The sequence below is a fragment of the Malus sylvestris genome, chromosome 12 (genome assembly GCF_916048215.2).
Source record: "Malus sylvestris chromosome 12, drMalSylv7.2, whole genome shotgun sequence".
NCBI classification, from domain to species: Eukaryota; Viridiplantae; Streptophyta; class Magnoliopsida; order Rosales; family Rosaceae; genus Malus; species Malus sylvestris.
In genome coordinates, this window is record NC_062271.1 from 1,630,922 (window position 1) to 1,658,424 (window position 27,503).

General features: G+C 35.9%; 3 protein-coding genes and 1 pseudogene across 4 annotated transcripts; 1 reads left to right on the forward strand and 3 right to left on the reverse strand.

Moving 5' to 3' along the window:
• Positions 1–1,076: 1,076 nt before the first annotated feature.
• LOC126593494 (histone deacetylase HDT1-like) lies at positions 1,077–5,261 on the reverse strand. The gene is made up of 10 exons (XM_050259580.1): positions 5,165–5,261; positions 3,377–3,444; positions 3,063–3,268; positions 2,923–2,936; positions 2,782–2,835; positions 2,569–2,681; positions 2,005–2,112; positions 1,792–1,879; positions 1,461–1,596; positions 1,077–1,367 (listed from the first exon to the last, which is right to left on the reverse strand). The coding sequence occupies exons 1-10, from the start codon at positions 5,175–5,177 to the stop codon at positions 1,304–1,306; spliced, it is 864 nt and encodes a 287-aa protein (XP_050115537.1). The 5' UTR covers positions 5,178–5,261; the 3' UTR covers positions 1,077–1,303.
• A 1,841-nt stretch (positions 5,262–7,102) lies between these two features.
• On the reverse strand, positions 7,103–9,104 carry LOC126593496 (protein CDI-like). The gene is made up of 2 exons (XM_050259581.1): positions 8,845–9,104; positions 7,103–8,137 (listed from the first exon to the last, which is right to left on the reverse strand). Exon 2 carries the CDS (start codon positions 8,124–8,126, stop codon positions 7,356–7,358), a length of 771 nt encoding a protein of 256 aa, XP_050115538.1. The 5' UTR covers positions 8,127–8,137; positions 8,845–9,104; the 3' UTR covers positions 7,103–7,355.
• Positions 9,105–11,262: 2,158 nt separating this feature from the next.
• On the reverse strand, positions 11,263–14,613 carry LOC126593492 (tocopherol O-methyltransferase, chloroplastic-like; annotated as a pseudogene).
• A 7,262-nt stretch (positions 14,614–21,875) lies between these two features.
• On the forward strand, positions 21,876–27,083 carry LOC126593502 (delta(14)-sterol reductase-like). 2 transcript variants are annotated; one of them, XM_050259596.1, is made up of 13 exons: positions 21,876–22,036; positions 22,136–22,253; positions 22,373–22,443; positions 22,934–22,990; positions 23,536–23,627; positions 24,243–24,290; positions 24,684–24,804; positions 25,084–25,130; positions 25,554–25,635; positions 25,907–25,983; positions 26,082–26,201; positions 26,477–26,551; positions 26,634–27,083. In XM_050259596.1, the coding sequence occupies exons 1-13, from the start codon at positions 21,989–21,991 to the stop codon at positions 26,785–26,787; spliced, it is 1,110 nt and encodes a 369-aa protein (XP_050115553.1). In that variant the 5' UTR covers positions 21,876–21,988; the 3' UTR covers positions 26,788–27,083. The 2 variants fall into 2 exon arrangements, with proteins under 2 accessions (XP_050115553.1, XP_050115554.1); XM_050259597.1 differs by lacking the exon at positions 22,934–22,990.
• Positions 27,084–27,503: the final 420 nt, after the last annotated feature.

The following is a 27,503-nucleotide window of genomic DNA, read 5'->3' on the forward strand; positions in this document are numbered from 1 at the left end:
TTGCTAAGACAAGAAACTCCCCTTCGTACAGCAGGCGTGCGCCTCGGCTTCCAAGCAAGTCTCGGAATCTTCCTTATTGCACACTAGTGTGAAAAAAAAATATCCACTTAAACATTACAATTCTAACAACTTATCACGAAACATGTTAGTTTGGTATTACTGTGCTTCGAAAAAAAAAGTGAGAATGAAGAAATAGTTAAGTGTATAGTAAACAGCGAAAGCAACATGTGAAGGAAAAAGCTAAACAGTGACACCTACATTCAAAAACAGTGTGCCAAGTGTCGCTCACTTTCAAAAATGGTACAATAATGTAGCTTTTTGTAAGAGTGCTTAAGAGTAGAAATGCTTTCCATAAAAGCGATCATTTGCCATTGTAATTATTTAGCGTTCTAACAAACATTCAACATTCCATCAACTTAAAAATTAACATCCTAACAATCTAATCATGTTAAGGGTTGATATCAATACATGTGATGATACAAACTAGTAAAAGGGTGATAAGCAACAACAAAATTTCAAGTGAAAAAATTAATAATTAACAATCTTTCTACGCAGTTCGAAATATTTTATTTTTAGTCAAAAACCTAGATCGGTTTAAGATGATTTCTGAATAGACCGAACCAAACCGAATCAAACCAAACATATTGCGTTTTAATCCAAGTTTACATTTTGAGTGGAAATTGAATCCCAAACCGGTCGATTAACGGTTTGACAATCCGCAACCTCATCAGCAACCAAGTAAAAACAATGGTTTGGCATTTAAGAGTACTTATTTCGATTTTCTTTGTATTTGTTTTATGTAGCCTTCTTCATTGAATCTGTTCCTAACTTTCGATTAACTGCCATTCCAACAATTAGACAATTTATAACCATCCTTCCTCATCCGCAACGGAAGTTCGACTTTCCCGGGAGGAGCTTGGCACCCCCGGGGCCGTCGAAAACAGCAAACTGAGGACTTGCGCTAACAAAAGCAAAGCCGCTTATGTGCCAAGGCCCCTAACAGCTTCCTAACAAAACAACCAATTCTTGGTAAGAAACGAAAGTGACAAGCAGCTATACGGAAAAATGCGCAACGGTTCCTCACAACGTCTCAAATTCGAAAACCATAGAAATCAAAATAATTGTAGCAAAATGCCTCCTAGATCAACTGCAATAGTTTCTCATCCACGCCGGTTCAAACCGAACCAGTTAAGTTAGTAACGAATAATACGCTAATATCTCCGTTCATCTTACTAAATCTACTTCTTCCTTCTCATGAATCCCAAAACATCAAGATGGTGGAGGCTGGAGACTAATCTGCCTTTCACTTTGCAGCACTGTGCTTTGCCTTTGTATGGCTTTGCAACGCACCATCGGAGTTAAACGACCTGCGTAAAGAACAGTACAAATTACAATTCCGTTTATGCAAGAGACAGACACCATCAAGAATGAAACTTTTTCGAAAAATAAAACAAAATTACCTGTTGCAGGGTTGGCAATGGAATGCACCGCTTGGTTTAGGAGCCTGTTGCTTTGACTGGTCGGAAGTAGCTGGTTTTTTCCCAGTCTGCTTTGAAGGGTGAGGAGTCGCTGTGTGGACGCTGCCTTTCTTGCTACCTGCACAGACAATTAGCAGTCAATTAAACATCTCCATTTCAAAAATGATACAAATGTCAGCACATTCCACCACAAATCCATGTTTACACGTTTAAATTTATTAAAAACTTTGTAATATGTGTCTTCCACAGCAAACATCAAAATGTTTAAAATGGTAACAGCATAAAAAATAGCATCAGAAGACAAAGAACCGACCAGTCTTTTCAGGAGTAACAAACTTTGGCTTCTTGTCATTAGCAGGTGTTTTAGTAGACTCAGCAGGTCGCTTCTTGCCAACATCAGCCTTGACAACAAATAAGACGAATAAATTTACTTAGCAATAATAATTTGATAACGATAACAACACAGAAGGGATATAAGCACTCCAACAACAAAAAGTAAAGGCGTTAATAATAGGAGTGCTATTACTTTCTTCGGAGTCTCTTCATCCTCATCACTGTCATCAGTTTCATCGTCACTATCAGAATCATCATCACTTTCGTCAAAATCTTCACTGCTATCTCCCTCAGCCAAGGGCTGTAAAACAACTCAGGCAGGAAGATATATTCAGTACTCTAGTCTCCGGATGATAATTCAGTAATCAGTTTCAAATGCAAGAAGTTGATCATTCCAGAGTGCTGTAAACAGAATATTATGGCATGAATGCCAATTCAATGTTTTAAACGTCAAACTACTAGTAGTCACATCTAAGAAATTTCTGAGCACAAGTACGCACATAAGTAATTATTTCCCAACCCCAGGATCTATATTTCTAAAAGTTACACCTAAATTAAGCGTTTTCTGTTCAGATTTGTTATGGAACACCATGATTAAATATACCTAAACTACATAGATGATGGGCAAAGAAATGTTTGATTCAGATGTGCTTTTATCAGTTAACCATGGTAGGTAAAGTAACTTAGACATTCACACATGGTAAAATATTTCAGTTACTGCAAAGGAAATTCAAACAGAATTGAAAGATGTGAATACCTGAGCACCAAACTCTTCATCGTCAGATTCATCATCATCATCGCTACTAGCTTCCTTTTGCTCAGATATACTAGGTTTCTTAGCTACCTCAGTACCATTCACCTTTGCCTTTCCTGTAAGACAACTCGTTCCAAATCACAATATGAAGTTATTGAAAAGAAAAATAAAACTCAAATAATCCCAGTTATAAAAAATGAATTAGCATATCTTTACCCTTATCAACCATAGTAGGTGCCCTAATAGGTGGTGCATCCTCCTCTTCAGAATCTAGATGAAAAAACAGATCAACTTAAGAATCAAATGCACTTGGAAGTTAGAACTATGATAGAACCAAATATCATAACTGTGACTCACCGGACTCCTCATTAGTGAAAACGAAACATAATACGGTCAAGGAGATGACAAATAATTTAATGATCAAGAAAATAATATAAGAATGAGTACAATGTAAGACACACCATTTAAACATGAAATGACGTTAACAAAAAGGATATCCCAAAGACTTGTATCCAGTGAAGTGGACGCTCCCATTTTTCCAGTTATGAGATAGCTCAAATTTCTGATCAAACACAATATCAAACATTAACTGTGGGTATTTATCAGCAGAAAGAAATCCAAGGGTAAGCTTCTGATCGCCAATTTTCGCAAAGAGTGAAATAGGATCGCTTCCCTTCGCTTTCTTAAGGTCATCAAGACAACCCTGCATTACGAAAATAATTGTTACACCAACTTTTGCAATATATTAAAGGCAAAAGAAACAGAAAAATGAAAAATTAATGGTCACAAAATTTTACAGCTCACTGAGTACCTGTGAAAGGTGCAGGAGCTTTTTACCAGGTTCAACAACAAGAGACTGACCACTTTTTACCTCAGCACCTGGACATTGAGTCACAATAAGTAGTAATTAATAACTGCAAATTTGAAAGCACAGAAAATGAAAAAGGGTTGGAAACTGATGTCGCACAAGTTTCAGAATGAATACAAGACATCAAAGTTCTGTTTCAAAGAGTGAAAACCGTATCATTTAGTGACAAATATGCCGAACACGAAAAAGATGCCTATTTTCCAAAAAAAAGTACAAATCAAAATCATTTAAATGCAAGCTTGTGTACTTATCAATGCCGCATTTATAATATATTAAAATTAAATGCAAACGAGATTCCTGAATCACATCAACCCGATGCAAAAACAATTATGGAAAAAACACAAACGAGATTCCTAAACAGATAACAAAGCATCCTTAACATATATCACATACAATTGTATTCACCATAAGCACATTACATTGGTTCAAAACGAAATACAATGATTATAATTTCGTTACCATAACATCTCCAACATGTACAAAGAATTAACACGAACGTGCATTCACAAGACTAAACATATTTTCCATTTATTTTCTCGGCAAACAAACAGAGTGAAATAAGTTCTAAATAAGCAACATGAAGCCAGAAAAATACTTATCAAATATTTTATAAAGAAAAAAAAAGCTAAAAACTGTCACATTCTGGCCCGGACCCCATCACATCCCGAGCTTAACTCTGTTGTAGCACGATATTGTTCGCTTTGGACCCCGACCACGTTCTCACAGTTTTGCTTCTAAGAACTCACACGAAAACTTCTCAGTGGATCACTCATCATGGGATTGCTCTCGCGCAAACTCGCTTAACTTCGAAGTTCCGATGAAACTCGAAGCTAATGAGCTCCCAAAATGCGTCGTGTTAGGTAGGGATGTGAATATATATATATATATATATATATATATATATATAAAGCTTACAAGATGTACTCTCCTAAGCAATGTGTGATGTTACAATCCACCCCGTAGGGACATGATGTTCTTGTCGGCATACTTCCGGCCAGAAATTGACTTTGATACCAAATTGTCACATTCTAGCCGGACCCCCACCACATCCCAGACTCCTAGACTTGACTTCACCGTAGCACGATTCTATCCATTTTGGGCCCCGATCACACTCTCATGATTTTGTTTCTAAAAACTCACTCAAGAACTTCACAGTGGTTTACCCATCATGGCATTGTTCCGCGCGAACTAGTTTAACTTCGGAGTTCCAATGAAACTCGAAGCTAATGAGCTTCCAAAAGCCTCGTATTAGATAAAAATGGGAATATACGTATAAGGATCCACTCCTGAGAGATGTGGAATGTTACAAAAACCCTAAGTCAAGCTCAACGAAAATTTAACCAGACTAGTCCTTCCATTTTCCCTAGTTTTCTCGGCAATCAAACAGCAAAAATGTTTCGAATAACCCTAACAAATCAACAATCAGACAAATAATATTTTCAGTTATTTTCTCAGCAAACCAGCACAGTAATTAATTTCTAAATGAAGAACATGGAGCCAGAAAAAATACTAGAATAAAAAATAATTTTAAAAAAAAATATATAAGAAAAAAAGGCTAAAAATCCTAACTCAAGCGCTACAAACTTCCGACGAGCTTATACCCACAGCATCAAACGGCGAAAATGTTAGAAATAAAAATGCAAAATTAGCAACGAGAAAACAAAACCCCGACAAATCAAACGATCAGGGTGAGAGAAGGGTTTTCAAAATTACAGAGAGAGAGAGGAATACCCCAAAACTCCATTGCTTGCAAGTGCTAGGTTTTCTAGAAGGCTCTGCAGAATTTCAATTTCGAATTCTCGGTTTCTTTTTTGGTGACAATTTATATGAGAGAGGAACGAGGCGGATCATTTTATATGGAGTCTCCACAGTGCGACATAGAGTGAGGAAGTGACACGTGTCAATAGGCGCACTCCCTCTCGGTTGGGCAGCCCAGAAGGTGTCTTTTGGACATCCAGTTTCTTTGACAAATCAGGCCCAAAATCTAACTAGAAGCAACCCAAGAGCCCAAGCAGATATATTTGGCAGCCTCACTAATAAATTTAAGGAAAAATAATAAAAACAACTTGAAAAGTTTTAGTTTTAATAAAAAAATCATGTTATAAGTTTTGTTTAATGATTAGTACAAAGCCCATATTAAAGTAGTCCAACTAAAAATGACCCAACTATAATAAATTATGATTTGTCGATTTTACCCCTAACTTTTTTAGGTTGAGTTCCAAATTTTCGTCGTTAATGGAATTCATCGTTGTTTTGCAGACCTTCTTCTTTTTCTTTGAAACAAAAATATAGATCCTCATGCTATTTAATTTATATTTTGTATAATTTCGTTGCAATGTGATTGTCATTATTATTCATAGTGTATTCGAGATACTGTTTTTCAATTTTTCTTCGTCGGTGGAGTTCATCGTTTGTTTCTCTAAAAAATAAATTTGAGATATGCACACTATTCAATAATAACAAGGAGTCATTGTTTCTAGATCCAAATGAAATAAACACATTGTTTCTTAAATGTAAGCTAGAAAATAAATAGTGAAATTCACTATATTTGGACTGAAAGCAAAATAAGCACATTGTTTCTTAAATATAATCAACTGATGCATAAAAGAAAAGAAACAGTCAATGGTTAAAACATAGACTGTTTCTGGAATCTAAGTTACTGTTTTTGAAATTTAAGTCACTATTTCTAGAATTTAAGTCACTGTTTCTGGATTTTGGTTCTTTTCTTTCCAGATACAATGTTTATTTTGTGCATAGGCAAAACAAACACTGTATCTATTTTTTTTCCATAAACAGTGTTATGTTTTGGGTTCTCTAGAGACAGTTTTATGTTTTGGTTTTTTTTTTTCAGACACTTTTTCGCCGGTTTCTGTCATTAAACTTCTTTGAACTTGTTTCGACGGCTTTGTTCCGATGAATGCTTCATTTTTGAACTTTAATTTGGTTGTTTTTGAAATGGGGGATTCGATTTGATAGGAAGATAAGGAGTTATTATCGTGGTTTCGTGCTGGGTTGAGGTTGGTGAAGAGTCAGGACCATATCGAATCATTTAGGAATATTTACGGAAGTGTAGATTTGTAGTGGGTTGTGCTTGTAAGTTTGACTCGTGGACAATAGTTTTGGATGATTTTTTATTAAATTTTGAGCCCTTTTGGCTAAATAATATTTTGGGATGATTTTTGGTTAAATATTTGTTGGCCCAAACCCTGTTCATCAAGCTCCCATAAATTTACGAAAAAAAATGATTTCCCCACACATATTTACTGCTTTGGCTCTTATTTTTTTTCTTTATGTCTTAATCATATATCTATTTTTTAAAATTTAGGGATCACAAATAAAAAGAAATGTGTAAATATAGAAAATAAGTATGCGGAAATCACTTTTCTTTTATGATAAAAAGGATTTAGGGGACGAGATCAATGCAGAATGCGGTAGAGCGTTCGAATTCCCTTTGTGGCTTGCTTGAAAGAGTGAGACTTATAGTAAGCGATCAGGACTTGGGAGAAAAATTCACCCACATCGTGTATTATATCCCCTCTCGTCTCACTCTTAGAGGCCAATTGCAACTATCAAAGATTGTGAGCAATACTAAAAATGTTCTCAAAGTGCCTCAACATCAAGGTATGCGAACTCCTTGATTTTCTGGGCAAACAAACATAAAGTACAAGCTTTTGGAAGGAAATGATTAAAAATAATACAATGAAAACTGCAAATTATACAACAATGTGATCCTTTGAACAAAGGTCAATTTGTAGAAGGAATTTCTAATTGCTACAACAAATAGTAAATTCATCTTAACTTCTTCTAGGATTCATTCAACACATTTCACATAAAGAATAGAGGAGAGCAGGATAAAAATGAACTTTAATAACGAATCTCAAACTTCAAATAGAGTACGCCAGTCGACAGCTACCGATTCTTCCTAAGTCTCTGTTTTCTTCGTTGATTCCTTCACGTAATCCTCCTTCTCGTTCAACCACAGGTCTGCAAACTCGCAATGCTTCCAAGCCTCAAACCACGGTCCTCCACGAGTGTAGTGTACCGCCTTGGGTTGTGTTTGGGGATCATTTTCGACAACCTTGTTATGTCCCTCGAGAAAATTCCATACAAATGGGATCGACCCGATTTCATTGTCCTCGAGCCACTGAAACCTATGAAGAAAAGCACCCGTTTCCTTATTCACAACCTCGGGTGTCAAGACCTTGTTCTTGGGATGCCCACAGTTATACAACACCATGGAAGACCAGTTCTTCCTCGGATACACGGTTTGCACTGCTCCATCCATTTTTGTTGTCTCCTTCGGGGTATAATCATGTTGAACACACATTACAGCATACTTATCGTCAATCAAGTCTCGAAGCTCCTTAATGTCAGCAAGGTAAAGAAAATCACAATCCACAAACATTGCCCAGCCTTCGTAACTCGCCAAATGTGGAGTCAAGAACCGGGAAAAAGAGAACTCGGTGCTTTCAAATTGCCCTCGTTCACGCCAATAGAGGCCCTCCTTTCGCAGCTCTGATTGTTTGATTGGTATGATCTCAACAGGGATTGAAGACCGCTTCGAAATTGAGTGGCGACAGACCTCATATGCGAGATCTTCACGCGGATCATAACCCACAAAGATCTTAAAGGGGGTTTCCTTAATGTTCCCATTACAAGTCGCTGGATGAATCTTCCCATCACTCGAACCCATCTTAGCTGATACTGCAAAAGATTATTCAGACAATGTGTTTATAAATAAACAATGAAAATCGTTCTTTAATCCGACGTTGCAGGATTACAAGACAATTTTTCTAAAATCCAAGCAGGGAAATGACCGATCGTACAAATACCGAGTTTAACTAGTCGATTAATTGCTGAACAAGGAAAAGATTATTCCAATTGACACGAGCTGCCACCAAGGCATACAATTCACAGATCTGAATCGAAATTCACAGACAATAACAAAGGGGCTGTTCTTATTTACTAGTTCGAGATCTAAGACATCACAAACAACAAGAACACTAGTATGTTGGTAAGACCACTGTTTGGTTACCAAGAAAATGAAGGAAAATTGTGGATCTTTAACACTTTTTGCTGCAATGGGTGAATTATTCATTTCCAAAAATATGCAATTCTAGTTTCTGAGGCTCAATTAGCAAAAATCCTGCATCTAATTCATTAGTTTTCCATCATTTTCACTTAAATTAAACCAAAAACAAAAAAAACAAAATTCTGGGTTCTACGTAATATAAAAATGTAAAACAAATGTGAGTTAATCAGCATTAATCCACGATGAAAGATATTCAGAAAACCCCATTTTTTTGGTTTTGGAGAAAATGCAGAAACATAGACACGGAAGCTAAATCGTAATCACCATAAACCCAGAAACACACACAAAGTTGGAGAACTAGAGAGAGAAAGAGCAGTACCAAGAGAGTGGAATCGGCGCAGATCTTGCTGTAAATGCGGTGGTGGTGCTTGGTTTTCCTTTCCTTTTCCTTTCCTTTTCCTTTCTTGAACTTTCCGGGAAAATTTATAAGCGAGGAATGGGATAAGATATTTTCAATTCAATGGCAGAGAACGAGAGAATTGAGCGGCAGCGGAGTGAGCGGATGAAATCTGATTTGTGCGCATATATAGGGATGGAGATTACATCATATGAGAGAGAGAGAGAGAGAGAGAGAGAGAGAACGAGATCTAGGCCAGGCATTCCAAAATTAGTCATTTCTTCACGTCATTTATTAGGTTGACTATTCGACATCCACCTCGAAAATAATTTACATGTTACGAGTATAATATTACTGTAATATTTAGTAAAACCATCATTGAACCGTTATTGTTGCATTCTGCATGATGATACAAAGACATATAAAAATTTGAATCGTCATAACATAGACACTGAACGTCGTGATAAGAATGTATGTAAGTTGTTCTCCTCGTCCTGAAGGTCACCATTATTTGGTGGGCGGGGTTACCGCGTAGAACAGTTGGCAACTGTAAACCTTTTTCTTAAAAAGTGTGTTTTGATGGGTTTCGTACATAGTTACAAACAAAACTATTTGCTAGCAGGAAGAAGCCCATGGTGTCATTGCCCATTGCCTACTATACCGTGGTGGCCCGCCCACAATCTTGAGTGACCTAGCTACCATTTGTGCAAATGATGCTGTATTGCAGTGGCAAAAATTAACTACGTTAATACATTTGTGCGGATTCTATATCTACCGATTCTTCTTTTCCAAAACAACTAATTATTTAATCCATTAATGTTCGCTCTGTTAATTAGGTGGGCTATATACACACTCATTTTTACTTTACACACACTTTTTGTTAATTTATGTCATTAGATCTTCTTTAGTTTATTCGATCTGACAGTCTAAAATTGAAAGATGTGTGTGAGAAATAAAACGAAGTGTAGCACCACCCTATACTTAAACCAGTTTTTTTTTTTTAACTTTAACGAAAAACTTCCGGTAATGTTCACTTTAACGAAAAACCACATTTTTACACTAAAAAGTCAATCATTGTACTATTCACTTTACCCTTTATTTTGTCCTTATCATTAAAACTCAAAGTTTTCAAGTTATTTTCATTAATTTTCCTTTTTTCTCATTTTTTTCCTCAATTTTTAAAAATTTAGGGTTCTTTAGATATAGTTCCTTAAAACTCATATTTTTCTAATAAAAACCCACATAATTTTAAACTTTCAAATAAAACCCAAATTTCAAATAGATTGCCTTCTCGACAAATATATAACCAACTATTATAACACATTTACAACTTATGCCACAAAATCCTAATTTGGTTAATAAAATATGTTATTACTCATCCTAATTGTGATGAGCAATTAATCCGTATGGGTATTTTACCTTTCTTGTATCATAAATATTAGTAACATTTATAAATTAATTTACCATGTTAAAAACATAGACATATCTCGTACAAAAAAAAAATTTGTTTGAATCATGTATTTACCTACATATAAATTAATTTACCTATTTATAAAATATTTATACTAATTTACCTACATATAAATTAATATACCTACTTATAAAACATTTATACTAATTTACCTACATATAAATTAATTTACCTAGTTATAAAATATTTATACTAATTTACCTACATTTAAATTAATTTACCTATTCCAATAAAAATTAGTGATATTAGATAATGTTTGAATGTTGTGGGTTTGTTGTAGGCAATTAAATAAACTTGTAATCTAAAGCCCATAAATCATGTAGGTAAATTAGACCATTTTGGAAGTAAATTAGACCTTTTAAATTTTGGTCTGATGGAATAGGTAAATTAGACTATTTTGTAGATAAAAATTGCACGGAACATTTAGCTTTTGTTTTGTGCACTAGGGATTGGAGTATACATGCAATAGATGAAGCTGTTTTAGGTTAATTGTTGTGTTGGTAGGTAAATTAACTTGTATATTTAATGCACAAAATCATAGAATTAGTATTATTATTTTTTTATCTGCACCTTATAACAATTTGAATGTTAATACATTGAATGAATGGCATGAAATACTTTTGAAAAATAAATATAATTAATTAAATGGATATAACAAGTAACTGATCCAAAAATCCAATCCAAAGTATTAATGGAGGTAGTTTAGACATTCAAAAAATACACAATTTGAAAATTCAAACTTAATTAAAGATTTGCTTAGTTTGAGCCTTGTTAATGGGCTTTAGTTAAGAAAACAAAAGGAGATGGGTTTTAGTTAAGAAAAATATAGTTTCAAGGGTTAATGTCAAATTTTTAGTAAAATTTATTTAGTTGATCTCAATTTGTTTTTATGAAATGTAACTTAAAAATATTCGAATTCCAACAAAGCAAATCGCATAATTAACTCATTCCAACACAAACTAGCCATACTGCAACCTCTTCCTGCACACAACAAACACACTCCAATCTTTTCCTACACACGCACCAAACACACTAGACACACTCCAAGCACTTCACAAGGTTGTTTCAAAAGGCTTCAAAGTCTAAAGCCCTTCCAGAAGAGCACAAATATTTAAAGTATGATCACTAAATTTATTGGGGAAGAACTAGATGCAGTCTTTGATTCTGTTTCTGGCCATCACAGCGTCGAAACCCCCTTCATTCGGCAGCGTTTATTCCGGCTTTCGGCACGTAATCACTGCATACTTGATTAGATCCTTCTTGAATCCTTGGATCATCAGTGGCATTACCAACGCTCCTCTGATTGTTTTTATTCCTGATCAATTCAAATCAAGAAACGCAATGATTCCGGGTTTTCGACCAAAAACAATCAACGAACACAATTATATAGATTGAAAAAATGAAAGCTGAGACTGTATCTGCAACTAGAGACATAAACACGTAGAAATCAAGCAATGTAGTACGAAATGTGCATCTTTTCCCACTAAAGTTTGGTATTGAAAGGTTTAGTTGGGAAGAAACGCTAAGTTCATACCGGTGCGCAACAGCGATGTAAAACCCTTCCATGTCAATGCCGAGCGGATAACTGCAGGCCAAAATGGGGCAACATACGGGGACCAATCTTCTGCCTTGATGTCCTGCCATGGGAGGTTTCAGATGTTATTGCAGGTTGATGTAGAGACAACAAGTTGTTAACTCAAAAAGACTGGACTTAGTCCAGCCAATATTTGAGCGGGTCCACACGCCCTTTTTCCCCCCTTGCACCTGCTTGTTTATATTGATCTGCGAAAATCATTCCTCTATTTGAGCAAGTAATTAATTTACCTTGAGCGAATGGGACTCGAGTAATTTGAGATAATCAGCAGCGGAACACCAGGCTGGCAGATAGAAAGAATTACAAATCCTGTCCAGGAGGCGTTTCTCATCTGGCTTCAAGGTTGTTTCAGAAGCACCAAGATCCCTATGGCACCATGTGACTATTATTATTGTTGCTCCTGGTGCAGCAACTCGAACCAACTCATTCACAAACTGCACAGTTATAAGAAGAGCGAAAAGGAATATTAAGGCAAGTATTACAAAGAGTTTTAACAGTCTTTCTACGTTGCAGTTGTACTTGCGACGAAATACGACATATCAAACAGTCGTATTTACAACACGTTAACAATTGTAAATCCACAGCATCAACAATATTAAAGACATCGATATCGTATTTGACAACATATCAAAATGTCCGCATTCAAAAAATGTAGTTAACCGCAATATAGAATTTTTATACAAATCATGCCCTATTATCAATCAGTTTAGTCGAGAAAGAGGTATACCTTGGCTTTGTCAGGCATGTGCTCTCCACTCTCCATGGACCATACCAGATCAAATTCTCCATCAGGAAATGGTTGGTTCAGAGCATCTGCAACTTGAAATGAGGCCTGCAAATGATGGACAAAAGTTCCCTTCATTTTATTCAGTCACGCAAACCGTAGGTGGTCATTTAGCTTTTGATGTTGTGCTTTCTCCTCTACCGTTGAATTATCGAATAGTCATTTTTTTTTTTGGGCCAAAGGAGAACTATATACCAAACAAACACAACTACAACAAAGGCCCAACACAAAACAAAGATATAACCAAAAACAGGCCTAAAACAAAACCAAAACAGAAAAAAGGCCCAGCAAGGCCCAGAAACCAACAGCTTCCGCCAGAAGCTTCCACATCCATCGTCCCCCTCGGAAACAGATCATTCGGCCGATGCCCAGCAGCCATCTAGTAGCGCCTCCACAGATGTCACCTCCAACCCACCAGAGCACAGCCACATAGTTTTTGTAGGAATAATGGGCAACCAAGTGAGCGGAGCCGATTAACAGAAGGAAGTTCGTGAAAGCCCACGAACAACACTGTTGGAAACAGCCAGACGAAGTGGAGAAAGTGGTGGTGGTGGAACCACCCGAGCCGGTGAAGAGAGCTCTACACACAATCTCCCAAATAAACTTGGCTGGCGAGCTGATCCAGGGTGAACAGAGAAGAGGGTTACCTGCAGGAGTAAAGAACCGGGGAAGGCCAGAGAGAAAATTGGGGAGCGATAGCAGTAGAGGCAGGGAGAGGAGAAGGAGAAGAGAAAAGAAAAAGCACGGCAACCAACCCCGGCCGAAGCCAGGGCCGGTGCCACCGGAAAAGTCCAAAATCAAAAGACTCACAAACAGTGAGAAAACACTCTCAGGTCAGAGAGAAAGAACTCCCACGGAGGAGAGAAAGAAAGTTCTAGCCCATTATCGAATAGTCATTGACAACAAATGTTTTTTGGACCATAAGGTTTTGGAGACCGGAACTCTGATTATTGAATAGGTTTTCCTTTGGGGTCTACTTTTGAAAGAGCAAAGTGTTTTTTTTTTTGACAACCAAAAGTATTTCTGACGTTACAAAAGTGCTTCCCAGTGCTTTTTCATAAAAGACTACAAAGTGCTTCTCATAAAGAAATCTTCTAACAAAAGTACTCGTTGAACAAAAGTGCTTTCCTACAAAAACAGCCTCAGACGAACATTTAATCCAGTTAACCAGATTCTGGCTTAGCCTACAGATAAGATGGGATTACCTGGTTGGCCAACCCTTGAGCAGCAGCAAGAGCATTGGCCCTTTCAGCCTGCACAGGGCTGAGGGTGATGCCTTTTGCATTGGCGCCATATTTAATGGCCAGATATCTTGAGCTCCCTCCGATCCCACATCCCACATCCACCAAATTCTTGGGAATTCTAATTGGGGGCTCCTCTGCAAAAACCAATCTCAAATTTAAATTACAATATTACCCCAAAGTTAATTAATCTATGAAATCACCCAATTAAAGATTAAAAAAAAAAGAGAGACCAGAAATGCCGGCGAATCGGAGGACCTCGTCGATCATGCGAATCTGGGCGGCGCGATGGTCAGGAATGGAGACCGAAACGTCGGCGTTCGGGTCGTAGTAGCCGTGGTGCATGTGGTCGCCCCAGATGTTCTCCCACAAGCCAGATGACTCGTCGTAAAGCTCAGCAATCCCCTTCTTCAACTCCACTACATCCATTGCCGCTGTCTCCGCCACCGCGTTCAGTCTCCTAAACAGTCTGTTCCTGAGCTCGCTCCGGCCACGACTGTACTCGCACAGCTGAGACGGTGGCACGTGCGAGGCAGCACTGCTATACCAGCAGAGGCTCGATAAGAGCGAGTGAGCGAGTGAGTGAGTGAGTGAGAGAGTATGAGTGCTTTGGAGAGTCGGTGGCTCCTGAAAAACAATACTGCATGCGTACTATTCGTGTCAGGATAACACAGTGTAATATGTACGATTCGTGTCAGGATAACACAGTGTAGTATGACACCCGTAACGAAACAGTCGAAACGTATTATTTGGTGGGGTTCGATTCGGTTCAAATTGTTTGATTTAATATACGTAAGGTTTTTTGAAGTTGTTGGGATCAACGACAACCAATTACTCCATGTTGTTTGTAAGAGCATCTTTAGATATTTTATAGTAGTTTAAGAGAGTGTGTGATGTATATATATAATAATCAGACACTTGAATTTAATATGTATTAAACTATTGTTACAGAGTAGTGCTATCTACACATTCTTTTTTACTTTCCATACATTCCTCTCAATTTTCGACCTTTAGATCGAATGATAGGAAGAAGATTAAATAACAGAACACGAGGTGAGTGAGAAGTAAAAATTAATGTGTGAATAACACTATTTTTGTCACAATGGTGTGAGTTTGATATGGATGAGTTTTATGCATTAAGGCCATCTCCAACCGATGGCTGGCCAGAGGGCTCGTTTTAGCCCTCTGGCCCTCCAAGATTCTCCAAGATATTAATATTTTAATGAACAGTACAGGGCCATATTTGCCTCCGTCTCCAACCGAGGGCCAGAGGGCTCGTTTTAGCCCTGTCACAAAAAATCGTCTCCAACCGAGGGCCAAAGGGCCATAGGGCCAAACATAATTTATTATTTAAAAACTACAATTTAAATTCAAATCTAACGGCTAGGTGACGTCAACATGTTGTTAAATGTTTTTAAAAATGTTGTTTAAGTTTCATGTTGTTAAATGTTTTTTTATGTTGTATAATTTGTATGTTGGTTAATGTTATTTAATGTTATTTCATATTGTTTAATGTTGTTTCATGTTACTTAATTTAATTTAATGTTGTATAAATGGCCTAGGAAAAAAATAGAATTGAAAAAAATTATGAAACAAATTTTGTGAAATAGAAGTTATAGGAAATAAAATATGAATCAAATTTTGTAAAATAGAAGTTATAGGAAAAAAATAGAATTTAAAAAAAAATTGAAACAAATTTTGTAAAATAGAATTGAAAAAAAATATGAAACAAAATTTGATTAATATGAAAAGGAAAAAAAAAGGGAAAAAAAAAAGTTTAAAAAAAAAAAAAAAGGCCTAATAATACAACGGCTACTAGCCGTTGTATTAAAAAACATTCAAACTATTAGTGTCGGTTATAACCGACACTAATAGTAGAACTATTAAAAAAAAAAAAAAACCTGTTTAATGCTGTCGGTTTTAACCGACAGCAATAGAAAACATTAAAAAAAAAAAAAGTCAGCCCTCTCCGATCCCGTGGGGCCCTCCCAGATTCCAGAGCCCTCTGGCCTAGCCCTCGGTTGGAGACGGTTTTAGGGCTATTTTCGGCCCTCTGGCCCTCTGGACCCTTCGGTTGGAGATGGCCTAAATATAGAACCCATCCATTTTTTATTTTTCTCTAGTATATGATTGGCTACCTATTTTCTCTCTTGTTATTTATTATATAGGTATAAAAATAAAATAAAAAATAAAAAATCACTCTCACAGCACTCAAAATTTTTGGCCTCTTGTATGAGTTTGATTTCTATAATTCGTATCACATTCAGTTTTCAGTCTATTGTAGAAGGCCTTAATGGAGATGTCAAATATGAATTGTCAAAAATTTAATTTAAGAAGAATGTGGGCCTTGAAGTTGATGTCAAATTTTATTTATTTATTTAAGAGATATGTTAAATTATTGTTTATTATACATTGGGCCACAGTGATACAGTTTTAAAGGAGAAAAAGTTAAAATAGTTTAAAAGTTGTATCTTATTGGTGATTATGGCACCTCACACGTTAAAGAGAAATTTTATTTAAACCCATTAATCCTCTTTCCACACTCAATTTAGAAATTTTGTCTCACAAACTTACCATTTTACCCTCTAATACAAAATTTATAAACTTGAAAAAATTATACAAACACATAAACCCATCCAACCACCTACCCTAGCAACAATCGGACTTGATTATGGTCATCATCAAGCAACCAATCAACAACCTTGCTAGGCTGGTTAAGACCAAGCCTTTCTTGAAGATCATACAATTGGATTGCAGTGGGTACCGATAGCCTCACCCTCTGATCTCAAAGCCCTCTTATGGTGCAAACCTTGCTATGCCTGTCCTTTCCTCCAAAAGCTCGAGACGTATGCACAATCCTTGGATCCTTCAACCTTGGCCATGGAGTTGATGAACGAGATAAATTAGGGTTTGATGAGATTTTATTAGCTTCTTTGGCGACACATTCTCTTGATGTCGTCGAAGACCACAACCGCCCTCCACTATATTTTTGTTGTTCTTCTCCACCCTCCGGCAATCCATTTTCCAATTTCCGGCAGCCAATTGTGGTTGGATTTTTCGCCAGTTGATAATATATTTCTACACCCATATTTTCTTTAGGGCATAATTGGAATATAAAATTTAACAAAAATTTAATGGGTGTAGAAATAAGTTTATTGGGTCCATATAAAATCTCATCAGATTAAATAATGAAATTGACTCCATTTTACATTTTTATTTGTTGTAAAAAAGACTCTTAAAAATAGTCAAATGACTCAATTGTCATGTAAATTATGGCATCTCCTTGAAGAAAACTTTGATGTCATTTAGTCATACTTGGTGTACCCTCAACAGTCTTTTCCTTACCTAATTGCACAATACATCTAAAAAAATGTCAAAGAGAATTTCCTTGGACATAATTAAAGGAGTCATTGAAAGGTGACTGAAACACTGGAAATGAGGCAAGTGACTCTTTACTACAGTGATGGAGAGGAATATTGCTCTTGCACAACGGTGTGAGTACAAACCCTGTCGGCTCCCTAAAGAGTCGGAAAAAAATGGAAACGGGGACTACCCGAGCTAATGATAAGGCAACAACACTTTCCGGCCTAGTCCCATAAATTGATTATAACGATATCGTGGAAATGCACGAACCCATGGAGTTTCCTATTCCTCAACCAATTTGGTTGTGTTAGACCTGAGATTGACCTAACATTTAGTTATATGCTAGCTAGAGATGCTCTAACATAATCAAACTAATGACATTGTTCGTTTCTTACGTGTAATGAGTTATTCCTCTTTTGATGACAGCGTAGTACCATTTCATCACATCCTTAAATAACCTCATGCTTAGCCAACCCATAAGTCTTTATGGAGTGTATGATGATCGTAAAAATTATCACATAACTATTTGATTTTTAATTTTAATTTTTTACAAATATAAGAAAAATACGTTAAAGAAATGATGAATGAAGTGTTGCAGTAAAGATGTGAATGTACCATTTAGTACTACGGTCTAATGATATTCCTCTTTACTTGTAAATGATAGGTCTTAGGTTTGATTCTCGTCAAAGATGAATTTAAACATTATTGTTAACCCATTGTGTGACTTAGCTCATTGTGAGGCTCTTGGTTATGGAATTAATTGTGATTACTTATCCTTCTCCTTCATCTTCATATCTCTTGTTTTGATCTTCCAAGTTCGTCTTGAGTTAGAAAAGACCAGGGATTTGTTGTCCCTGAATTTATGTCTCCCTTCATGTCCCCTTCTAATTACGTCCTTTAATTTAACTTGTAATTTAACAGTGTCAAATGTTTAATAAGGTTTTTTTTTTTTATCAAAAAATGTTTAATAAGGTTAAATAAATAAAAACTAAAAGTTAAAAAATTAAAACCAACAGCCACTTAAATTCCCATCAACACCAATTCGACAGCCAACAACACCGGTCTATCATCAGAGAACTCCACGGCCGACGAAACCTCATTTTCTCTCAGTTCGCCATTTTTTTCTCCGTTCAAATACCCAATCGTGATCGACCCAGCCGTCAAACATCAAATTTTATGTAAATTTTGGTTTGAGGAAGCAAGGAAGAAATCCGGTCAATCTATACAAACGAGATTTGAATCGACTCGATCACAATAAACAACGAGATCATAATATATGGGAAGGTTCGACTCAATCATCCTATGGGACTTCGCTAGTGAGATATAGAAGGAGAGAGTGTAATGGAAGCTTCACTGGCCGTGTGAATTGCCGCCGACTAAGATTGGAGGGAGTTGCAGACTTTCGGACTTTGGGATTTGTTTTCTTTTTGTTTTGATTTTCAATTTTCTTTAGTGAATCAGTTTTTGTATTTAAATAAATATTAATTAAGAAAAGTTGACACCGTTGAATTGGAAGTTAAGTTAAATGACATAATTAGAATGAGACATGGCAGGAGACACAAAGTTCGGTACATCAGATCCTTGGCCGTTAGAAAATGGTCCATTGAAACACCATTTGGCATAAAGAAAGCACAATAACAAAGTGTGGTATTCTTACATCTGCCATAAAGTTACGCGTGATATTATGCCACCTAAGTTGACCTCACACCTCCGGTCCTTGGTTTGTGCATGAATATGGCTGGTCACATTCAACACAATTTCTCTTGGCTCATCTCAAATTGTCTCGGCCACTGTGTGCTCCCATTTATCCCGTCTTGATCTTTTGAGAACGGTTCGACCAAGAGCATGCATGTCGTGACCCGAAAAATGGTGAGCTACGTCCCAAATTTCTTTTTTTTTTGTTAATTTTTTTCATGTGAAAATTTTAATTTTTTATGTTTATGAATTCGAATAAGAGAATTAATGTATTTCAGCGTATAAATTCTGACTTTTACTAAAATTTCATGTTTATTTTCTTCATGAAAACATAGTGTAAAAGTTAAGTTGTTTATCAAATAAGTCCTTAATATTGATTTTCTTTTGTAATATTTCTTTTTCTAGTCAATTGTATTGATTTTTTTTTTAACAATCGATATTATCTACATTAAGGGGAGGGGGTGAGTTTAGTCTTATAATGGGCTATCAATAATATAGTAGAATCGAATCTAAGACCTCTCACTTATCAGTAAAGAGGAATACCACTAAGACGTAGTACTATGTAACAATTGTATTGAATTTTAAGTTGCAAATGCACCCTTGTGGCTTATAAATGAAATTGTAACTCTTGTGTTTCTTCAGTTAACTAACATTTTTTTGTCCAAAAACCTTTTTTCCTCACACTTTATGGATAATAAATTATTAAAAAAACACTGTTTATAAATGTTTTACGATTATTGAGGAAATATTTTCAACCATTTTTTTAAACGGTAATTTTTTTTTGAGTACACCGATATTTTACACTACGAAAAGGGGAAGTTTGGTTAAATCACATAATGGGCAGCCTTTGGTATCGAATTCACTATCTACGAGATTCGAACCTAAGACCTCTCACTTCCAAGTGAAAAGGAATACCACAAGACCATATTACTGAATAACTTAAACAATAATTTTTGAAATAAAGGATATATTGTTCTTCTAGCAGAAACGCTTATAACAAAAACGTTTATCAAAGAAAGTGACTTATATTGTTCATTTCCTAATGGGCTCCAGAAAATCAAATCAAAATTCCTCCTTTAGAGCAAGTCCACCCATGATTTTTAGCTATGGGCTAGATCCCATATCCAATCCAACATTCACCTCTATCCATTTCTTCTAGACATGGCTGATGGAGCCTTGGAAGTTGGGAGCAGCCATGTCGACTCTAGTCCAAAGCCTAATTTCATGGCAGTTACTAGTCACAATTGATCGAGAGTAGCATAATCATAACAATATATTCTAAATTAATCTCATCTGTTAAATACTTGGTGAATATTAACTATCATGGGTGGAGTGTTGTAAAGAAAAGCCGAAGACAGTTTACCATTAAGTGGATAGTACCGATCACAAGTTCCCTCCAAGACCCAAATCCACCAAACGAGTGGAAATGCTCTTAAAATCCAATATGTGGCCTCCCTTGTCCTCATTTGTTTCTATAAATAAAAAGTCCAATAAAATGAGGCAAGTCTCTAATAATTCGGACTACTCGACAGTTTGACTTTATATTTATTAAGAGTAATACTCGGTAGATCAAATTTTTAGATCATATCTGCAAACTTTGTAGTGTTACTAATAGGAAATAAACACGTTAATCAACACTTAAATAATAATTCAATCATCAACAACCACATAATATGGTTTAAATAGATGATCTTCCTAGCAATATCCATCTATTAGATTGACAAAGTAAGCAAAAATCATACTTTCTCAACTTAATCCTGAGCGTTCATTTTCCGTACCATTAAATCCGAAGTATTGTAAAATTGTTAAAATGAGACAAAGAGTAAATTGTAGCAATGGTCCATAAACTAAAAATTTATTACTATTGGTCCTTCAACTCATCAAAATATGTAGTTATGGTCATTTTTGTTAACTTCATTACAATTTTGTCAAAATAAGTTATGTTGGAAGGACCATTGCTACAGTTGGGGTCCCTCAACTCATCAAAAGGTGTAGATATGGTTCTTTTCGTCCACTTCATCATAATTTTGTCAAAATGAGTTATGTTGGAATGACCATTGCTACAATTGGGTTAAAATTGAGGGATCATTTGGATTAAAGTTGAAGGACTAATGGTAATGAATTTTTAGTTGAGGGACCATAGCTGCACGTTTTGATGAGTTGATGACCAATGATAATAAATGTTTAGTCTCTAATAATTCGGACTACTCGACAGTCTGACTTTATATTTATTAAGAGTAATACTCGATAGATCAACTTTTTAGATCATATTTGCAAACTTTGTAGTGTTACTAATATAAAATAAGCACGTTAATCAACACTTAAATAATAATCCAATAATCAACAACCACATAATATGGTTTAAATAGATGATATTCCTAGCAATATCCATCTATTAGATTGGCAAAGTAAGCAAAAATCATACTTTCTCAACTTAATCATGAGCGTTCATTTTCCGTACCATTAAATCCGAAGTATTGTAAAATTGTTAAAATGAGATAAAGAGTAAATTGTAGCAATAGTCCATAAATTAAAAATTTATTACCATTGGTCCTTCAACTCATCAAAATATGTAGTTTTGGTCATTTTCGTTAACTTCATTAGAATTTTGTCAAAATAAGTTATGTTGGAAGGACCATTGCTACAGTTGGGGTCCCTCAACTCATCAAAAGGTGTAGATATGGTTCTTTTCGTCCACTTCGTCATAATTTTGTCAAAATGAGTTATGTTGGAATGACCATTGCTATAATTGGCTTAAAATTGAGGGATCATTTGGATTAAAGTTGAAGGATTAATGGTAATGAATTTTTAGTTGAGGGACCATAGCTGCACGTTTTGATGAGCTGAAAGACTAATGATAATAGATGTTTAGTTGAGGGACCATTGCTACTTTACTTAAAAACCGAAGTAACAACTAACAAGCATTGACGGCAAGGAGCAGAGCTCAGCTAGTTGAGCAGCTCTTATTCTCTTGAGTCATGGATCTGGGTCATCTTCTCCACCTCCTAATTCCCTCATGGAAGTCTGTAAGCACTCCTCTCTTAATCCCATCACCACACTTCCTTTAATCCCCCTTACGCTAATTAATTAATTAATTGGTCAATTTCTTAATCCATAATATTCAGGTTGCTATTCTGGCATTGTTCTTCACTTACTTGGCCATTGCTGGATCGATACTGCCCGGAAAACTTGTCCCCGGAGCCACTTTACCGGACGGCTCTCGGCTTCATTATCGATGCAATGGTGTGCTTTTTGAATGCATTCTTACTCATGCACATTACCTGTTTGTGTAAATGTTTGTGTGAGCAGGTCTGATTTTGTGTAGAGAGTTTGATATAGTTTGACTTTTTTTTATTTGTCAGGTCTGCTATCACTTCTGGTACTGGTTGGGCTTCTTGGGGTTGGTGCTAAGATGGATATCGTGTCGCTTAATGTATGTGATCACTCCTACATCAATGTGGTTTTTTCGGATTGTTAATTTCGATGTACTGACTATTGTTGTGTTGATGGTGTGGATCATTTTTGTTCTTGAGAGTTTTACTTAATGGCTTGTTCATATTTACATCCTGCCTCCAATTTTGTGTTCAAATACGTTGTGAGATTACACCTGCATTTGATCATGTTGTGGAATTTGAAGATGATTTAACAACCCACATATTGGCAAAAATTTGAATGATATCAACTGTTATTTAAGACAAATTAAGTAAACTAAATGGGATTGATGCATACTGGAAAGTAGAAAGTTGTTCCACATGCATCTAAATTCATCCATTCTCTAAACTTATCAAAATCAATCCATCATAATACATGGTTTAGCTGCTGTCAGTGTTACATCTCTCTCTCTCTCTCTCTCTCTCTCTCTCAGAGTGGTGCAAATGAATTTTTGGAGACTCAATGTATTAACATCATAAGACCGTTTGCAGGCAATATCAGATAGAGGACTAGAGCTGTTATCAACAACTTTTCTGTTTAGTGTTCTGGTAAGTTAGGAATCTATTGACATAGTTTTCCATGTTACGTTGCAGTTGGTAAAGTGTGTGCATAAACCTTGGTTTGATTGTTTAATATAAAATTATCTTTATTTCCGCTCAGACGGACAATTATGAGTTAAAAATTGAGCATGTCAATGTTTCGGTTTGTTCTCATGTGGAAGAGATTCCATATGGGCACCGCCACAACCTCGTAGTAACTGGGACAGTGTTCACTCTGAAATACCAAAGATAAGCCAAAACTTCAATATGAAATTAATTGGATTGGGAGAATAATTAGGTCATTCTGGCATGCAAAGATATATGGATAAAAAATATCACGAAATTTTTCATAGTAATGTATGCTTCACCTACCTTTTATTATGAGACACACATGGTAAAGAAGAAAATCAATTGTCTGCATTCACTTATATTTAACCACCATACTTTACATTTTTAGTGGACGAGTAGTAGATCATCATTATTAAGTCTTCTTCTCTTATCAATGCTAATGTTAATTGATATGTAGTTGTTTTCTCAATTGCTTATTATGTTAGGTCACACTGGTACTTTACGCTGTGGGCTGCAAGTCGACCAACCAGGGTTCTTCCCTAAAGCCTCATGTCACAGAGAACCTTCTTGATGACTGGTAGTTTAAGCATATTGTCTAACTTATTCCAAGTCATCTCCATTGGGCGAAAAGGTTTATATTCATATATGATATAGAAACTTGTAAAAATTGTTTATATAAATATAACAAAACATATATATAGAGGTTTTAGTACAATTTTGTCTTACCTGCCTTATGGGAATATTTTCATTTTCTCAATTAGACAAGAAAATGGTAGGAGAGGATGTATTAGAGGGGTTTTAGTACTGATACTGTGTAACCTTTCTTATCATTCCTACCCTAGACTCTGTTCCATCTGCATGATTAGACAACCTGAAAACTCCCCCTGTCCTGACATTTACGTGCAAGATTATTCTTTAATTATTTAAAATTGTTTTGATTCAAAAGCAGATTTGCTGAATATTCTTTTGACCAATGAAAAGAAATCCATATGTTGTGGTTTAGAACAAACAGAAATAAATTAAATCTCAATGATTTTTGTCTTTACTGCTTCATCACATTGCAATGTGTTGCTTGACTACTCTATCTTTTATTGTCTTAAAAATGAAGTGTTCATTTTTTGTATTTGCTTCAAACCCTTGTCAGATGCATCCTTCAATTAATTGATATGGACACTCTTACTTTGTTTTATAGGTGGTTTGGAATACAGCTTAATCCTCAGTTTATGGGCATTGACCTCAAGTATGTACTCCAGTCTTCAATATTCATGACATGTTCTAACACACACTCGTAAAATTAGTATACTACTATGGTCTTAACAATATCTTTTTGTTTATGTTTTAGTAATTTCTTTTGATTTCAAACCTTTATTACTCTTCCTTACCTGAAAATTTCCCTTGCCCCTTCTGTACAACAGTTCTTTATCTCTTACTGCGGTCTGAGTTTGTCTCCTTTCCTTTTCTATTCTTCTTTCCCCTTCCCTTTTCTTGTGCCTGGTCCTCATCATGTTACCATTTCCTCTGATTGCTATTACATTTTATACCTACTTGTATAACTGAGACAAAATTAGTCTGATATTAATAATATATATATATATATATATGAGTCTTATAAAGATGATATTCTCTTTTGTAGATTTTTCTTTGTTAGAGCTGGAATGATGGGCTGGCTATTTATCAACCTTTCGGTTCTCGCCAGAAGTGTTCAAGACGGTACCTTGAGTCAATCAATGATCCTCTATCAGTTGTTCTGTGCGGTAATCTGGGACCTCCTTTTATACGTGTATAGATTTGTTTCTCTACGCGTCTTAATATGAGGTGCATACAAAATTGTCACGTGGGCATCATCGCCCATACTATGATAGGAAATTAAGCATGCAACCATTGTCCCCCACTTGCACATTTCTCCTTCCTGCTGTGTGTGTGTGTGTGTGTGCATGTAAGGACAGATGTATGTTCGTATTTGTATATCTTTTGTTTAATGCTGGAAGTGATTGCTCAAAATTCTGTCATTTTCTCTCTTTTATTTTTTCCAGTTATACATCTTGGACTACTTTGTTCATGAGGAGTACATGACCTCCACGTAAGTACGTTACCATGGCGTCTAGCCGAATAATTCAATTTAGTTTTATCCTGTGTGACTGTTTTATTTTGCATTACCAAATATCTTTTCACAATATGCTTCCCCTGGCAGAATTTGACTCATACACGCTCTCTGAAAATACGCCTGAGACACAAGTCTGATTGTATCTTTTGTCATTTCCGGATTACTTGCTATACCCATTTATTTTGTTTGTTCCTATGTACTTCGAGTTGTATGTTCTTTTTCATTTTTTATTTTTATTTTTGGACAGTGAGGAAAGAATTCATTAAATTTGTTCTGCTATATTTCTTCACGCTCCTCTTTCACTGTATTTTTTTTTATTGACCAACTTGTCAATTTGAGGTCATTATATGTTTTGTCTTTGCATATTCGATTTATTTTTACCTGGTTTTCCCTTTACAGATGGGACATAATCGCAGAGAAACTGGGCTTCATGCTGGTATTTGGAGATCTAGTCTGGATTCCGTTTACTTTCAGCATCCAGGCATGTAGCCTGAACTAGAGCTTAGATAGCTCAACTGGTTTTTTCTTTACTTCTGCTCCCAAACACATAGTGCACACTAAATACTTGATTTCTGTGCTTCCATACACTTTTGGTTGAGAACTCAGTTTGTCTATTGTCAGAACTGTAAAAGTTAAAGCATATTTGGTATAGATTCTATGAAACAGGCGTGATTTAGAAGCAAAATCGAAACCCTTGGCTGTTATATTCTTCATTGTTGTTAATATCTGCATGATCATTTCCTTTGTTAAAGGGATGGTGGCTTCTGAGTACCAAGGTGGAGTTAGGAACAGCGGCTGTCGTAGCAAATTGCTTGACTTTTCTGATTGGGTAATCTTCCCATCAACTTGTAGTTGGGATTTGAAGCTTTAGAACCTATTGCTCTTTATGCATTTGCCAACATTACTTTTAATTTCCGTACTGGTCAGGTACCTAGTATTCCGAGGAGCCAACAAGCAAAAGCATGTCTTTAAGAAGAATCCGAAAGCACCCATATGGGGTAAGCCCGCGAGGGTCATTGGGGGAAAGTTGCTTGCTTCTGGTTATTGGTAAGGTTCCATCTATCACTTTCTTATCATCTTCTCATTTCTACAGATAAAAATTGATGAAAGTAAACAAAATGGTAAATGGAAGTACATCGCCATGTGAAGATATATTATTTGGACAATGTCGAAGCAATTTGGAAATTTTTATAAGTAAAGGTGTAATAAGCAAACAAGGGATGAGAACAATATGCGTTTAGTTCCAGAACTATTTTGAAGGAGAAAGAAAAACGAATGTTTCATCACAAACATTTACTCACATTCTGATTATTTTGGTGTAGGGGAATTGCAAGGCACTGTAATTACCTCGGGGACTTGTTACTAGCACTGTCTTTCAGCTTACCTTGCGGGATAAGGTAGTTTCGCTATTTCTTTACAAATGCTCATATATGTTTCTTGCAAAGTAATTATCCGTTTTGAATGTCACTTGTTTTGCAGTTCCCCAGTTCCATACTTCTATCCAATTTATCTTCTTATTCTGCTCATATGGAGAGAAAGAAGAGATGAAGCTCGTTGTGCCGAGAAGTACAGAGAGATCTGGGCCGAATACCGCCGGCTTGTTCCGTGGAGAATATTACCTTACGTTTACTAAGCTTCTGGACCCTGCACAACATCATCACGTTTAAGCTGCGTGGAGTTCATGCATGACTTCATTCATGACTGGTGAGTTATTTCAGAAAGAAAATGTAGTGCATCCTCAAACTATCATGGATTCGAACAAGTACCGCTAGACTAATAGTTAGCCGATATGTTCGTCGTTAATGTCAGTTGAAGAAGAAAAACAAAACGGATGATATTCCATCCATGATTTGATCCTGCATTTGTTGGATCAAAGTGAGCATTTTTCTTTTGAAGTAATGTGTACGATAAGAGACTGGTTAACATCAAGATCCTAATGTGGGTTGGGCTTGGGCTGTTCGGCTCTTAGTTTTTTGGGAACTTTAACGAAAAGCATCCAGTACTGTTCACTTTAACGAAAAACCACATTTTTACACTAAAAAGTCAATCCTAGTACTATTCACTTTACCCTTTATTTTGTCTTTATCATTAAAACTCAAAGTTTTCAAGCCTTTTTCATTAGTTTTCCTTAGTTTTTATGTGTTATTTTTTGGCAAATCGATAGTCAAAATTATTATAATTTGGATAGTGCTATTGACACACTCATTTTTACTTCTCATCCGTTCTTATCAATTTTAGGTTGTCGAATCGGGTGAATTGAAAAAGGTCAATGAGAAAAAATTAAAAATGGTCTGTAAAAGGTAAAAATAGGTGTGCGAATAGCATTTTTTTATCGTTTTCAAAAGGAAT

What these genes read in the sequence shown, in the direction of transcription:
- LOC126593502 (XM_050259596.1), top strand. Translation starts at nt 21,989, where the DNA reads ATGGATCTGGGTCATCTTCTCCACCTCCTAATTCCCTCATGGAAGTCT. An exon ending in CTTTTCTGTTTAGTGTTCTG is followed by an intron (nt 22,991 to 23,535) that starts GTAAGTTAGGAA and finishes TTATTATGTTAG; the next exon opens with GTCACACTGGTACTTTACGC. An exon ending in TGCTTGACTTTTCTGATTGG is followed by an intron (nt 25,984 to 26,081) that starts GTAATCTTCCCA and finishes CGTACTGGTCAG; the next exon opens with GTACCTAGTATTCCGAGGAG.
- LOC126593496 (XM_050259581.1), bottom strand. Translation starts at nt 8,126, where the DNA reads ATGGGTTCGAGTGATGGGAAGATTCATCCAGCGACTTGTAATGGGAAC.
- LOC126593494 (XM_050259580.1), bottom strand. An exon ending in AGCTCCTGCACCTTTCACAG is followed by an intron (nt 3,269 to 3,376) that starts GTACTCAGTGAG and finishes TTCGTAATGCAG; the next exon opens with GGTTGTCTTGATGACCTTAA. An exon ending in ACCTACTATGGTTGATAAGG is followed by an intron (nt 2,682 to 2,781) that starts GTAAAGATATGC and finishes GTTGTCTTACAG; the next exon opens with GAAAGGCAAAGGTGAATGGT.